The 15,019-nt window shown below is 50.3% G+C and overlaps 3 protein-coding genes across 3 annotated transcripts; 1 reads left to right on the top strand and 2 right to left on the bottom strand.

The window, feature by feature from the left end:
• PEX2_076580 (uncharacterized protein) lies at positions 1-1,357 on the bottom strand (the record flags this gene model as incomplete). The annotated part of the gene is made up of 3 exons (XM_016744928.1): positions 1-799; positions 853-1,134; positions 1,194-1,357. The coding sequence occupies 3 exons, from the start codon at positions 1,355-1,357 to the stop codon at positions 1-3; spliced, it is 1,245 nt and encodes a 414-aa protein (XP_016598521.1).
• Positions 1,358-3,947: 2,590 nt separating this feature from the next.
• PEX2_076590 (Helicase, C-terminal) lies at positions 3,948-9,073 on the top strand (the record flags this gene model as incomplete). Its single annotated transcript, XM_016744929.1, has 5 exons — positions 3,948-4,213; positions 4,269-4,844; positions 4,899-5,654; positions 6,102-6,329; positions 6,397-9,073. 5 exons carry the CDS (start codon positions 3,948-3,950, stop codon positions 9,071-9,073), a joined length of 4,503 nt encoding a protein of 1,500 aa, XP_016598522.1.
• Positions 9,074-9,540: 467 nt separating this feature from the next.
• On the bottom strand, positions 9,541-14,688 carry PEX2_076600 (uncharacterized protein; the record flags this gene model as incomplete). The annotated part of the gene is made up of 1 exon (XM_016744930.1): positions 9,541-14,688. One exon carries the CDS (start codon positions 14,686-14,688, stop codon positions 9,541-9,543), a length of 5,148 nt encoding a protein of 1,715 aa, XP_016598523.1.
• Positions 14,689-15,019: the final 331 nt, after the last annotated feature.

Raw genomic sequence — 15,019 nt, forward strand, 5'->3', positions numbered from 1 at the left:
TTAAACCTCCTCGCGGGCGCGAGTAATGCGCGAAGAATTCGCATCATAATCCTCCGGCCGTGAGTCACGCTGCACCGTGACGGTGATATCCTGACGAATGCGCAAAGCGCGGGCTGAGCCGTCATCACTGCTCGCATCGCGCTCTTCGCTGATACTGACATCAGAAGCAGTGGCCTTTGTCGGAGTGATCGTAGTGGTGCCCTCGAATTCTTGCATGCCGAAGTCTCCCGATCGCGCGTGGCTGGGCGGGCCATAGGGAGGCAGCTGGGAGCCTCCTTTGCTGGTCCAGGGACCGGACTTGTAGCGGTCGGTGCCGCGCTTGGAGCCTCCGGTCCAGCTCTTGAGGGCGGGGAAGACGTCGCGGAGAAGTGACCAGACTAGCGGTAGGTTGGTGACTAGGATGGCGACGGTTGCTTCGCGGAAGTACCAGTTCATGTAGACGTAGGAAATCAGAGATGGGACGAGGCAGTACACCTTGTTCAGAACGGCGGCGACGATGACGAAGACTCCCATGCCGAAGAGGAGCGTCAGAATCATCTTTTGCTTAAGCGGGACACGGACTTGGACTAGCATCGGGATGGCGATGAGAAGCATGAAGACGTCGGCAGAGATTGAGATGCAGCCTTGCACGATTTCGTAATATTGGTAGGAGAAGCATTGGTATTCTGGCTCTGGGTCGACAGCCCAGTAGTGTGATAATGGGCGACAGAGTAGAAAGAGTGACAGTTCGGTTCCGACAAATCCTAGTGCAACGTAAATTGCGACATAGTTAATCCAGCGTTTCTGCTTCAGTCCTTCACTATTGGTTGGTGTTAGCGAAAAGAACAAGCTCCAAATCGAGGTTCAACATACGTGATACGCGCATAGATCACCAGCATGCATGCCTTCAAACTCCAGATGCAAAGAAGAAAGGAATGTTCCGACACAAAGACCCATTTGCTACCGCGCGTTCGTTCAGCGATAATTGAATCCGTCAAGTGTAGCCTATCCTCGTCGGTCATAAGATTTGACCCTCCACCGGAAGCGACTTCATTTAATGAGACACATAGTATTGTATACCAAAATACTGCGAAGAGCATAATATAGTCATCGGACTGCAGATTTCGAATGCCTAAACGTCGAACACGAGCAGTCCTATCAAAGATGTCTGGTCAGTAGGTGTTTGTATATTGGGATATCCAATTGATACTCACCATCGCAAGATGGCACCGAGTACGCCGACGGAATATAGAGCCCATGTTTCACGGGCGAATTCCACCGCGAAGTGACCTCCTAAGCCAGACATTGTCCCAGGCCTGTTCAATTTGAGGTTAACAGGATCCAAGGGAGAAACGAGAGTAAAGAGGCGCACCAACATTTTAAGAAATTAGCAGGGATGTGAGCTATGTATAGTTTCTTAGTCCCGATCCTGCATATGCCGATAATCGTACGACAGGGGTGGTTCGAAGTATGTTAGAACCTTCGAAAGTATGATAGGTATGGTAAGATGCAGAGGATGAAAACGCCAATCACTGAAAGATAGAGTACAAAGAATCACCATTGGACAGTGGGGTCTTGGGATGGGGGAGTGTTTCCTTGGATGGGATTAGTTCGGGAAATTGATTTCAATGCTGTATTTGGATTTAGAACTGCCAATTTTTGCCATTGGTCCACTTTACCTCTGCTTACTGGAAATTTTTTCTAATCCCTGTCGTGTGTAAGTTTAGCTGGCTTAGCTGGTTTACAGTTTAGTAGTCCTTTCACCCCAATTTTAATAGAAGAAAATTTACTACTTTGATCCATAGCGAACTTAATTGCTACCTACCTGCTTGACTAGGCAAAAGGACATGAACACATCAATAATTTTTTTTCATGCCCAAATCACCAAAGCAAACCGACATCCAAGCGAAGATAGACATAGCTCTTTCTATCTGGGGGAAAAGGCCCACAGTGGAGGAGCTGATCAACCAATATTCCAAGGTTTTGTGAATGATTGTTTAGGTAACCCAATATCCAAGCCCTGGAGTCGAAGAAAAATCCCAGGTAATAGACCAATTGTTTATCTTATACAACATACATAGCAGGAGTACTCCGTAGACTTCACTCAAAATAGTTCTGGAGCACGCAGACCTGCCAGATCGGGGCATACAGATAATTCTGAGTTTGCCACTAACCACAAGTGTACAGAGTGGATTACCAACGATATGCATGGATGAGACGCTGATTGGTCCGACACTTTTTTCCGCTTGAGGGATTTTGGAAGGTGGGAACGGAGCGGATCCTTACTCGGAACGGAGGTCTCCTTAAATCTTTTATGGAGACCCCCAGAGGCAAGAGTCCTAGGATATGATGTACATGATGTACTCCGTACAGAGTACAACTTCGCATGGACTGGAAAATATAACTGAACATCGAAAATTATGGGAATGAACTGGTTGACATTGTAAGGTTTGAAAGTTCGGTATGTTCGGAAGTAATCCCTGTCTCATATATTTACTCTGCGCTAAAGTCTCTAGCTTGAAGGAATAAGTGCCTTTGTTAATTTCTTCACTGCCGACATGGTATCTCCGTATTCGTAAATCCATACATACAACATACGCCGTGCAATGAATTGCCCAAATTAATTCATTCCTTTACTCCTTAATTAGCGGTATGAATTATAGTACTTAATTAATCTAGAGGCGAAATACCAATTATGCCACGCGGTGGACTAGATCACTGTGCCCACTAGATCTGAGGCTAGGCAAACTCCGAGTTTGCCTTGTCAGCGCTATCCAATCTCAGCTGCATTATACTTCCGAACGTTCTGGCTCAAGGTTAAAAGATCCCCCATTGCCTCCCGACAGTTTCCAGTTAATTCACTCTCCATAGATGGGGTATTCTATATTGTGGCATTGCTCTGAAGTGGGTATAAAGGCTGATCTAAGGCCATCCTCTAGCCTTATATCGCCATATGCCCTGTATGAGACACACACACGGTCGTATTAGCTTGACGAACATACAACATAGATTGTTTGTGCCCACATCCAATACCACTTGATATTACTTGAAAAGAATTTGTTCGGGGTCGTATTTAGCCGGAATTTGTACTTTAGTTTACCAGGCACGGAGTACGGAATACGCCGTACAGTGCTGTATAGGTGTCGTTTTTTTTCCCTGCTTGTCTCACTCACAAATCATATGTTTTTAATAATAGGGGGGTAGTCCTAGAAGAAAGTGTCTAATAGTGCATCCTACGGGTATTCTATGTGGGTACGAAGTAACATGGATGAAAATATCGGAGGTTTCAACTACTTAGGTATGTTTTATGTTCATGTAATATATGCATACTTCTGAGGAGCGCCCAGATGGACATCTAATTAGAGTATCGATGAACGGCTTCATCTTTTTAAAAAGTCTGGGGTCAATAGACCCGCCAAAGAGCCCCAAATTATCTCTTATCTCCCCAAATAAGAAAGAAGTAGAGATGAAGCCAAAGATAGAGGAAAGATAAAGGTAATCAACAACACTAAGGAGGGTGGAAACTTCCTTTCTGCTGAAGCTCCCCTTCTGGGTCAAGCGTGATGCAGCCGTGCACCCGCGTTCATTGCTAGAGTTTCCGTTGGAGTTCACTGTAACACCCTTCCCTCCGATTTCGCCCAATCACAACTCTGGGACGACTCCACAGTGAACCAATTAGCCATCGAATGATGTGCTGTTATGAACTCTGATTGGCTCAAGATTGAGAAAGTAGGAGTGGGGTCCGAGAGGGAATTCATAGGATTGTCGAAGCCGACCTTATATGATCGGCCCAGCCGTGACATTGATAATATACGTTGGATGCCTACTTTTGTTCACTTTTTCTTAACATCTGTTGTTCACATCCATTCTTCCCACTTCGTTCTATACCCCTGGGAGGTGCATTCCGGAACTTATACGCCAAAGGAGGATTCTGTTGTTATAGGGAAATTCCCCAAAATACGTCGAATATGAGTGAGGTCAATTATTCGCCGGAGAAGGAGGTCAGCTACGTCCCCGAGAAGGAGGTCGCATCTTCGCCGGATTATACCCACGATGGCCCAATCGATGGAGAGTTGGTCAACGCCTCCGGTCATCGCCAAGAACTAGAGCGCAACTTTGGCCTCATCAGTATTTGTGCTGTGGCCGTGACTACCGGAAACACATGGATTGCCCAAGGTGGTAGTGTCGTTGTAGCCCTGAGCAACGGTGGACTTGCAGGAACTATCTATGAATTGTATATCACCCTCCCTTACCAGTCTATCAAACTTAAAGCTGACCCCCTGATTTAGCATAGCTGTGTCTATCTGTTACTGGTTAGTCGCCGCATCAATTGCCGAATTGGCATCGGGTATGCCCTCATCCAGTGGTGTCTACCACTGGGCAACTATCACTGCGGGAAGCAAGTACGGTCGCGTGTGTGGATTTTACGCCGGATGGTGGAACTGTCTGGCTTGGATTCTCGGCGCCGCATCCATGTCTTTGATTCTGGCTCAGCAGACCGTGGCTATGTATGTGCAGATGCATCCCGACTTTGTGCCCTCGCAATGGAACGTCTTTGTCAGCTTCCTGCTCTGCACCTGGACTTGCTGCTGCGTCGTGCTGTTCATGAACCGCTTCCTGCCTCACATTGGAAACCTCGGATTGTTCTTCATTCTCGCTGGTGTGTTCGTTACCATCGTCGTGTGCGCTGTGATGCCTCATGTGACCGGCTCTGGATATGCCACCGATAAGCTTGTGTGGGCCACTTGGGAGAACGGAACTGGTTATTCCCAACAAGGATTCGTCTTTGTGGCTGGTATGCTCAACGGTGCTTACAGTGTTGGCACCCCTGACTGCTCATCTCACTTGGCTGAGGAGATCCCCAAGTCAGTCTTCTTCCTTTCCTATTCCCATTTATTAATGCTGACTTGAACTTACAGGCCGAGCCGGAATATTCCCAAGGCTATCTTGGCCCAGATGGCTGTCGGTTTCGTCACCGGTATCTGTTACATGATCGCAATCTTCTATTCTATCAACGATCTCGCCTTGGTGTCCGACCCGAGCACCTTCTTCCCCCTTGCTGAGATCTACCGCCAAGCCACCGGCTCCCATGCGGGCTCTGTGGGTCTTCTAGTCGTCGCTTTCCTGCCTACCTTTATCACTGCCTGCGGTTGCTACATCACTGCCGGCCGTACGCTTTGGACCATTGCTCGTGATGGCGCCACTCCATTCTCGGGATGGCTTGGAACTATCAGCCCCAGGTTCAAGAATCCCTTCAACGCCACCCTGGCCTGCTGTGGCTTAATCACCGTGCTAGCGTGCATCTACCTTGGCTCGAGCACCGCCTTCAGCGCCTTTGTCGGATGCTTCGTGCAGCTATCCAGTCTTTCGTACTTCATGGCCATCTTCCCTCACATCTTGACCCGCCGTTCTTCCTTCGTCCCTGGATACTTCTTCATGAACCACACAATTGGCTACATCGTCAATGCCCTGTCCTGTGCCTACATCATCGTCTTCGCTATCATCTTCTGCTTCCCTTACGCCATCCCTACTAGCGCCGCGGCGATGAACTATGCCAGTCTGATGACCGGCGGTCTTTCTATCTTCGTTACCATCTGGTGGTTCATTCATCAGGGCTCTTACGTGGGCCCAAAGCATGTCCCGTTGACTGACAAGGCCCTGGCTGATGATGCTCGGTAAATCTTCTTGGGGATTTTGGAAGGACTATCCTGCGTATACCATGTTGCTTGCCACAGCGTTTTTCTCCACTGTGTGGCTATAAAATGCTCTTTTTCATGATGCGACTTCACTTTATATACACCTTTTGTACATTTCTATCCGCGTTGGACTTCTTCCGACAATATATAGCTGCTGTAAAAGTATAATTTATTTTTATTTTTCCAAACACCTTTCTCGAATACGTCCACTTTCCATGCCAGTATTGATAGTTACATAAATGTTGAAATAGAGTCAACTGTGTGCTGATTCTAGACCCAGTTCTTTAATGCACAAAATTGATATGCTATCTCACGTGACTACGCGTCCCGCGCCCATGTCGCGTCCTCATCCCAACGCCATCTTGATCAAGGAAAAAAGACCAACACAGTCATGGTCTTCAAACCCTTCAAGTCCCCTTTAATCAGGAACCCGGCTACATCATCTAACGACACCCTCGAAGAGTCCAGTCGTCCTACCAAAAAGCCCCGCCTCGAAGACGAACCAACGCCCAAGGATGTGCAATCGACACCAACAGCCAGTCGAAAGCCACTCCTACAAGTCAACAATCGAGGATCAGACAGTGTGACACACTCGCTATCTAATGAATTGACCAAAGATGATACATCCGATGAAAAATACTTCAATGTTCTCTGGTAGGTCCTCGGAACATTGATCCCTCACAGGGCGTACCAATTACACCCAACCAGCTAACCCAGACAGGCGCAAACCAAGCGCCAAAAAGCACAAAACGTGGGACGGGGATGGGATTCTCTCTATTCGCGGAGGATTTGTGTATCTACGAGATACTGCCGGGAAGGAGATGGGACGGAAGGTGCACGAAGCCTGCCTCGAGCCGGGAACAACATTGTCTATATCCGGGAAAGAGGTTGAAATAGACTCTGAAATATCACGCAAGGAATACCTCTCTGGCAGAAGGTTCTTGGAAAGCACGAAGCCAGCACCTACCTCCACGCCGGACCCGGTGCCCACACCGAAAAAAGACGCCCTCCCCCCTCGAAAGAAGGGTGAAGTACGCAAACCTACGGCTGCAGAGCGGACACAGTCCCTCAAGCGTTCGCTGGCCCTAGTTACCAACCCTACTGCGAACCCTGGGACTGCACCAGCGGCGTTTGCGGCTTACAAGGCGCCGCTGCTTGTAAATACGGTTACTCCCAAGGTCATTGGGAAGGTTGTCCCACGCCATGACCCTAAGGCGGTTGGTGCATTGGTTATGCCGCGGCCGAAGTCTGTGCCGAAGGGGAAACAGGTTGTGGATGTTGTCGTTGATCCTATCCTGACCAAGAACTTGCGGCCGCATCAGCGTGAGGGTGTGAAGTTCTTGTATGAGTGTGTCATGGGTATGCGGTCGTTCAATGGTGAAGGTGCCATTCTCGCAGATGACATGGGGTTGGGAAAGACTTTGCAGACTATTGCGCTGCTTTGGACTTTGCTTAAGCAGAACCCTGTCTTTGAAGCCCCGCCTGTTATTAAGAAGGCTTTGATTGTGTGCCCTGTCACTCTTATCAATAACTGGCGGAAGGAGTTCCGCAAGTGGCTCGGAAATGAGCGCATTGGAGTGTTTGTGTTTGACGATAAGAGTAAACGTCTTACTGATTTCACCAAGGGCCGGGCTTATAGCATCATGATTGTTGGATATGAAAAGCTCAGAACTGTCCAGGAAGCTTTGGCGAATAGTTCTGGAGTCGATATCATTATCGCAGACGAAGGCCACAGGCTTAAGACATTGCAGAACAAGAGTGGTCAAGCGATCCAGTCTCTCAGCGCCGTGAAGAGGGTCATTCTCTCTGGCACGCCAATTCAAAATGACCTGAAAGAGTTCTTTGCAGCCGTGGACCTTGTTAATCCAGGGATACTGGGCAATTTCAAGTCCTTTATTCGAGAATTCGAAACCCCAATCGTTCGCAGCAGACAACCAGAAGCAACAAGAAAGGAGATTGAGAAAGGAGAGTCCAGAGGCGAAGAGCTGCGGGAACTCACCTCCAAATTTATGCTCCGCCGAACAGCAGACATCTTGGCCAAATACCTCCCCCCAAAGACCGAATATGTCCTCTTCTGCAAACCAACCCGCCCTCAGGCAAATATTTACAAAGCTGTCCTCGCCTCCCCGATCTTCCAAACAGCAATGGGCAACGCCGAAAGCGCCCTGCAGCTAATAACAATCCTGAAAAAGCTCAGCAACAGCCCTTCCCTCCTAACAGCTAAAAACAACAACAACACCCCTAACGAAACAATGACTGCCCTCATTGAATCCATTCCCCAACCCCTCCACCGCCACCTATCACCCTCCTCGAGCGCAAAGATTCGCGTCCTCGACCAACTCCTCGACACAATGCGCAACAAAACAGACGAGAAAATAGTCCTCGTCTCAAACTACACCTCAACCCTCTCCCTCCTCGCAACCCTCCTCACATCCCTCGGCCTCCCCTACCTCCGTCTCGATGGCAGCACCCCAGCGCAGAAACGACAAGGCCTGGTAGACGACTTCAACCGTCTCCCAGCATCTTCCTGTTTCGCCTTCCTGCTATCCGCTAAAGCAGGCGGCACGGGTCTCAATCTGATCGGCGCTAGTCGTCTCATCCTCTTCGATGTAGACTGGAACCCGGCAACGGATATCCAGGCTATGGCACGTATTCACCGCGACGGCCAAAAACGGCCTTGTCGCATCTACCGTGTTCTGCTCAAGGGTAGTCTTGAGGAGAAGATCTGGCAGAGACAGGTTACCAAGCTTGGTCTTGCGGATAGTGTTATGCAGGAGAAGAGTACCAGTAATGGTGGTGCGCAGTTCTCGGCTGCTGAGCTGAGAGATTTGTTCAGGCTTGATGAGGACAGGGCGTGTCAGACGCATGAATTGTTGGGTTGTCAGTGTGGTGGACGTGGTGTTCAGGCTGATTCTGAGGTTTCGTCTGGGGCTGCGACACCTGCTACTATTGATGGTGGGGGTGGTTCTGATGAGGATTTGTCGGATCCGCCTTCGGACTTTGACGATGGGGATGAGGATTATGATTCGGATGAGTCACTGCCGAAACCTCATACTCTTGTTAAAGCTTCTGAGGTCGATATGGAGAAACAAGAACAGTTTATCCGTGACGGCACTTATCGTGCTAAGATGGCTGGGAGGGGGAAGAAGGGTACGAAAGAGAAGGAAGGTGATACCAAGAGTCAGAAAGATAAGATGCACCAGTCTTTGGCCCAGTACTCACACATTGACCCAACTCTGCTTGCCACTGAGTCTGATCCTAATGCCGCGGCTGAGGTTGAAGATGAGGAGCTTGAAGCTGCCATTGATGACGATGTGCTCGTTTCTATGCTGAAGGATGAGTGTAACTTGATTGGATATGTTTTCAAGAAGACTAATGGGGCGGAAATCAGGAGTTAGATTGATCTGCCCTTTGGGATGATGTATTGTAATACATGTTCATTTATTTGGACTATACTATATATAATGCTAGAATGGCAGACATAGAAGTACCTCAACCCCGACATATAGAAAACGTGTAAAGTAATAGAATGCAAATGAAGGGCACGATATCGGTTCCATGGATTCTGCATCATGACATGTTACTGTATAAAAGAAGAAAAAGAAGAAGAAGAAGAAGAAGAAAGAAAGAAAGTAGGCAATATTGCATTATTCCACGGCCAGGATATCATTCAGCTAAATCTAAATGTACAAAAGAACAGAGCTAATGATTGAAGATATTCCAAAAAATAAGAAGGAAAAATAAGTAAGAAGAAAAAAAATTAGACCCCCCATACCCCCCATATCTAGACCTCGTTCACACCTGTGGACGTACACCCGATCCCAAACCCAACATCAACATCAACATCAGCTCATCACATCACTCATTAATATCTGAGCTTACCAACAAGCCCAAAGGTATATGCCGCCTCAGCCTCGCTCTTCATTTGAATCATAAATATTTTGCCAGATCCAGTAGCAACGCCACCCTTCTTCGCGATGGAAGCATCTTCATTCTCCTCGCGGATGGACACCGCAATACCAGTACGAGCAATGCGCTCAAAGGCGCTCTCCCCCAGACAGACGTCGAGGAGAGTCTCGCCACGTGTCTTGCCGCGGATGACGATGCGCTTCTCAGATGAGATAGCGCCGCGCGGGGAGGCGGACCCCGATCCTGGAGGTGAAGTGTCGGCGTTGTCGCCTTGCGGGGAACTGCTGTCACTCCGGCCACTAACGCCAGTACCGGGGCGGGAGGGGTTCTTGGGTGGTGCGGGCATGATGGTCATACGGGCGGCCCCCATATCGCACCACTTGGAGGCGGATTCCCGTGCGTACAGGCGGACCTTGGCGTTTGAGAGACCGATGCCGTCGGCCCCTTTGACTGCTGCGGCGATGCGGCTTATGCCGGAGTTCGGGGATGGGTCGTTGCCGGAATCGCCAGAGCCGGAGTGGATGCTGCCTTCTCGGCCGGTGCGGGATTCGATGGTTGAGCGGGAAATGTTGAACATTCTGCTGCCCGTGCCGAAGCGTTTGAGGGCTGAGAAAGCACTGCTCATGGTCCCCACGCTACTTTCGGATCCTTCGGCTAAAGAGCGCGGGGAGCTCGATGCGCGATAGCTCTTTCTGCGACGGGGCCAACCAAATAAGCCCCCGCCGGATTTCGGGGTAGGTTCAAAGGTAGAGACATGGCCGTTGAATGAGCCGCGGGCGTTTTGGAGCGCGATATATGTTGGGTTGTTGATTCTTGATTGGTTGATTAGACCATATAGGGCGTCGCATTCATCAGGGTTGCCTGACCGGAACATGATGTTGTTGCTGGATGTGATCTGGGACCGCTCGGTGGGAGGAGAGCGAATACTGATGTCAATGGCGGTGCCACGGCGAATAGGAACGAGTGGTGTCAATTCAAGAGAGATGAGGGGTCTTGATGACATGGATTCGGAGTTTTCATCAGGTTCAGAGCCCATCGCGAAGGCCTCAATCAGACCAGGACTAATGACGATGCTACATTCGTCGGGAAGCAAAGGCTCCCAGTTACCCTTGTCGGACCAGGCAAAGACAGATGCAATGGCCTTGTTAGTCTTAGTGGGCTGCAGTGGCACAGCACGGTAGCCGCTCTGCGACACAGAATTAGAAGGCGACAGAGAACTGGCGTCCGTAATCACGTCGAGCGCTCTTGGCTTGGGAGTAACATATTCTTCGTCTTCAGATACCGAGGAATAGTCCTCGTCTGAGTCAGAAAAGCCGCCCGATCTTGAGTATTCAGATGATGAATAGGAATAGTGGCGCACTGTTGACGCGTCCGAGTCGCTCTCCGAGTAATCTGAAGCTGTTGAGGGTTCATATTCGTGCTTCAGGGGAGAAGAGCCACGGCGCTTGAGTCTACCACTACTGGATGTGAGGACCGGAGGAGTTGAGCGCTTGCCATTAGCAGGGCTAGGCGAACGATGAGGCGGGGGAGGCGGGGGGCTATCGTCGTCCTTTGGCCGTCTTCGAGACTTCCTTCTCCTAGTTCTTGTTGGTGTTTCCGGAATTTCTTGCTTTGGGAGGAATTCAAGTGGAGGGTAGTCTTCCTCATCTTCGGGGCCGATGGTTGTCGGAGTAGAAAGGTGAGTTTGGCTGCTGGGAGTTCGGATTTTGGGAATCAATGGGAGAGTTGCTGAGGGCACAGATGAGACCCTAGGAGATTCCGGCTCGAGTTCCCTAACAGGCGTCTTCTGAGGTTGGGGAATCCTCGAACGCGACTTTTCTCTGGGCGATCCTCTGGCTGGGGATTGCTCTGTTTCGCCATAGAATCTACCCCCCGTTGGCGTACTTGGAGGAGGAGAGGCAATTGCGGACCTGTTGTGGTCAGGTACTTTATCGGATAAAATATTTTGCTGAGAGGCAGTCTCAGAAGCCGGGCTGTCCCCATAGCGAGAAAGTCTCTTAGCCTTGGATCGTTTGAGCCCAGTGGGAGTCTTTTCTGGGCTACTTGGTGAGCTCTTGGGAGCCGTAGAAGGAAGGAAAGGTAGGTCAACGCGGGCGGGCTTTGCAGATAGCTCGGATCCTCCAGTAGTGTAGTCAGTCTCCCGAGTGGCAATTGACAAAGAGCTCCTGGAATCGGTGACAGAGCTGACCGTACTTGGCTCAGAAGAGTGCTCTTTGGGGGTCCACGAGCGTCGTTTACCGGTCGCCTTCTCGCCGATGGGAATATCGATGTCATTTGGGTGTGGCCTGGGCGGAGAGCTAATAGCAGAGGGCTTGCGAGCCTTGTTCTGTTTGGCTCGGCTGATGAAGCTTTGACTTCGACAAATTGATGGCGGAATTGGGTCAGATCCAAGCAATGAGATCCACTCAGACCCAACCTCTTCTTCGTCAATGCGGAGGGAGATCAATTCTTGCCAGTACTTGGTTTCATCTCCGGGAGCGCTGCGCAGCATGACCACGATCTCATGTTTCGACTCTCCCCTGCGGGCTGAAACACATCTCAAGTCCATGGGAGGGAAGAGAAGCCAGCGATCTGAATGATCGATTTCACAAATCAAAAGATCACCTCCAGGCCCTTTGCTCGAGGCGTTGTCTCGATACAAAAGCTCAGCTCGACAATCCACAAGTTGCCCACTTGAGTGATACAACGATAGATTGAAGAAATCGCGAGCCCGGACGTGGCGAGTCTGATCAATGCCGATCCCGCGGAGGACACCCAAGGTCATCGGGTCTCTTGTGCGTGTTGGGTCGATACTGGCAGCAGAGTCATCTTCCAACCTCGCTCTTTCATCTCGGACGCGTTTCCGGGCATCGATAACAAGACTTTGATAGGCGGTGGCGGTTTCTTCAGCCTTTGGCGACGGCTCCAGCATATTTATCCCCTTAAAACTCTTGGCCAAGTACTTGAGACGTACTAACGGCCGCTTCAATAGATAGGCCACATCGACCTTCTCCCCGTCGCTGTCTACGATGTCGCCATTTTCGTCTCGCTCCAAGCCTTCATCCAGGCTCTTCGTATCAGCATCATTCGTAACTTCATCCTCATCCAGAGGAGCCAGGTTGACAATGACATCCTTGAATCCCAGGCGCCACGCCTTCAAGTACTCGCGGTAGACTCTCTGGGCACCTTGCGCCCATGTAAGCAATGCATCCACGTTGTCCTGCGGGATTCGCTTGTGCAGGTTCTTGAGGCGCTCGATCGCCACTCCCATATTAACAATTGGCTTTGAGAAGTTAACGTCGTCTTCAGGGTCCAAAGACGGCCGAAACAGGCCTGCGGCAATAGCCGAATCAGAACGGGATAGCACGCAAGTCAAGAGGACCGGGATCACACCTCCAACCAGTGTCTTCAGCTCGCGCATATACTTCGTCTCGTCACCGGAAAGCTCATAAAGCAAATCGTCAACTGTTGCGTGGGCCAGGCGACTTTTGTTGGTGCGAATACTCCGATTCGACCGGATGCTTCTGCTCCGCGAGGCTGAAACAGATAGCACAGACATGAGGTCATTGTGAGTGGTAAGCCGTCTTTTCAGTTGCGAGGAGACCACTGGTAGCGAGTCTGGATCGAACTGGTCATCCTTTTCTGCTTCTTCTGCTTCTTCGACAAGTTTCGATTGACGTTTTTCGGTGGAGGTAGACTTCGGTACGTGTTCGGTTCCATCAGTCAGAGTGGTGCTCAAGGTGTCCGTAGAAGCAATCGTTGATAAACGATGGTAGCCGGTGGCCGGGAATGGCTTTTTAAGGCCAAGCGGTACAGGTGCATTATGTCCCGATACTTCAGAGCCGCCGTCGGAAAATGGCTGTAACTCTGACTCCGAGGGCGCGAGACTATCCTCGTAAGGCTTGTCTTGGACTTTATTGTCCTCTTTGCTCTTGACAGATGACTTGGAGGTCCTATCTATACTAGATTGCTTCGACTCTGGGGTTTTCTCGCGATCTTGTACCTTTGGTGTTTTGTCGACCGAAGAAGAACTGTCCTTTCCTTTGGAGTGCTTACTCACAGCGCTCTTTGGACGATCGGAGCTCTTCGGACGCTCGCTGATCGTTGATGGTTCGGACTTGGTACCGGGTTGTAGATCTCCGTCTGCAAGCTTTTGAGATCGCCTTGCTCGGCCTGACTTCAGATCGAGAGGAGCGGGTATATCATTCTTGGATCCGGCTTCATCCATGAAAGGATCCGGTGTGTCAGAAAGCCATGCCTCGATTTTAGCGCCACGGCCCGTAGTCGGCGTGGGTGTAGGTCTCGGTGGTTCAGGCTCGGGGATCCCAAACATTTTTCTGGACTCATCGATCATGTGCGCGAATATGCCACCTTTGGGAGGTTTCGCTGGGCCGCGCTTGCGTCTCCTAGACAGCTCAGAGAAATCCGCCTCGCTTGCTGCCCATACATCCTCTGGAGGAGGCGAGCGCGTCTTGAGCCTGTCTGAGAGCTCCGAAGGTTCGACTGATTTAGGATGGTCGGTTTCATAGTCGCTCTCTGTGATGGTATCGATGTTCTGTCGTGCACCCGCGGACTTAGTGTCTCGGATAGGAGATTTAGACCCCACTCCGGTGCCGCGTTTTGCCTGAGAGCGAGGAGGGTCGCGACCTTTCCCGTCTTCATCTTCGCTATCGTCGTGTTTCCCCCGTGAAGACCTGGGCCCTTCATTTGTGGTATATTCGGCTATGCGCTTTGGTGCAGGTAGATTACGCGACGAGGACTGGGTTGATGCTCGATTTCGCGTTCGCTTCCAATGCTCGTCGCTCACGACACGTTTGCGGGGTGTGCTGTGGCTGCGCTTCCTTGTGGTCGGGGGGTTGCCCTTTGGCTTCTCCGCCTTCTCCAGCTTCTCTACCTTGACCTTGGCAGGTTTCGGTGTTGGCTTCGCTTTATTTTCCTCGTCATCGGCATAGGGGTCGTCCACCGTCACAACTCCGCCGCCTTGTTGCTGCCATTTTCGCACTCTAGAGCGCACCGTGTTCGTGTCGTGCGCGCCCAGCGGTTCTCCGATGTCCAGTGGTTTTGAGGTTGGTTTTGTAGTTCCTCCACGATTGGAGGGACGTTGTGTCGTCACAGGAGATGGCATCGGTACCTGTAGAGCAAAATAGAAGGCGACATTTAGTAGGGAGCTCTCTCGAGGTTTTGTTGTCAAAGCAAGTACCCGACCAAAACACGGGGTTTGTTGACTTCAACAGTCACAGTAGTCTGTACTTACCAAAGCCCCCAAAGATTAACAAATTTGGAGCATTTGCTGGACGATCTCAAGAAAAATCCTTCAGGGATAAACAATATTAGGCTTGGAAGTTGGGGCTGACAAGTTCGATAAGCCTCCCCCTCCCGCACTAAATTGGTTGCCGGGAAACCAAGTTGGGTGTGAACCTTCGAAGTTCTTCTTGAATGGAGAATCCCCCCGTGAT

Source organism: Penicillium expansum (assembly GCF_000769745.1).
Source record: "Penicillium expansum strain MD-8 chromosome Unknown contig267, whole genome shotgun sequence".
NCBI lineage: Eukaryota > Fungi > Ascomycota > Eurotiomycetes > Eurotiales > Aspergillaceae > Penicillium > Penicillium expansum.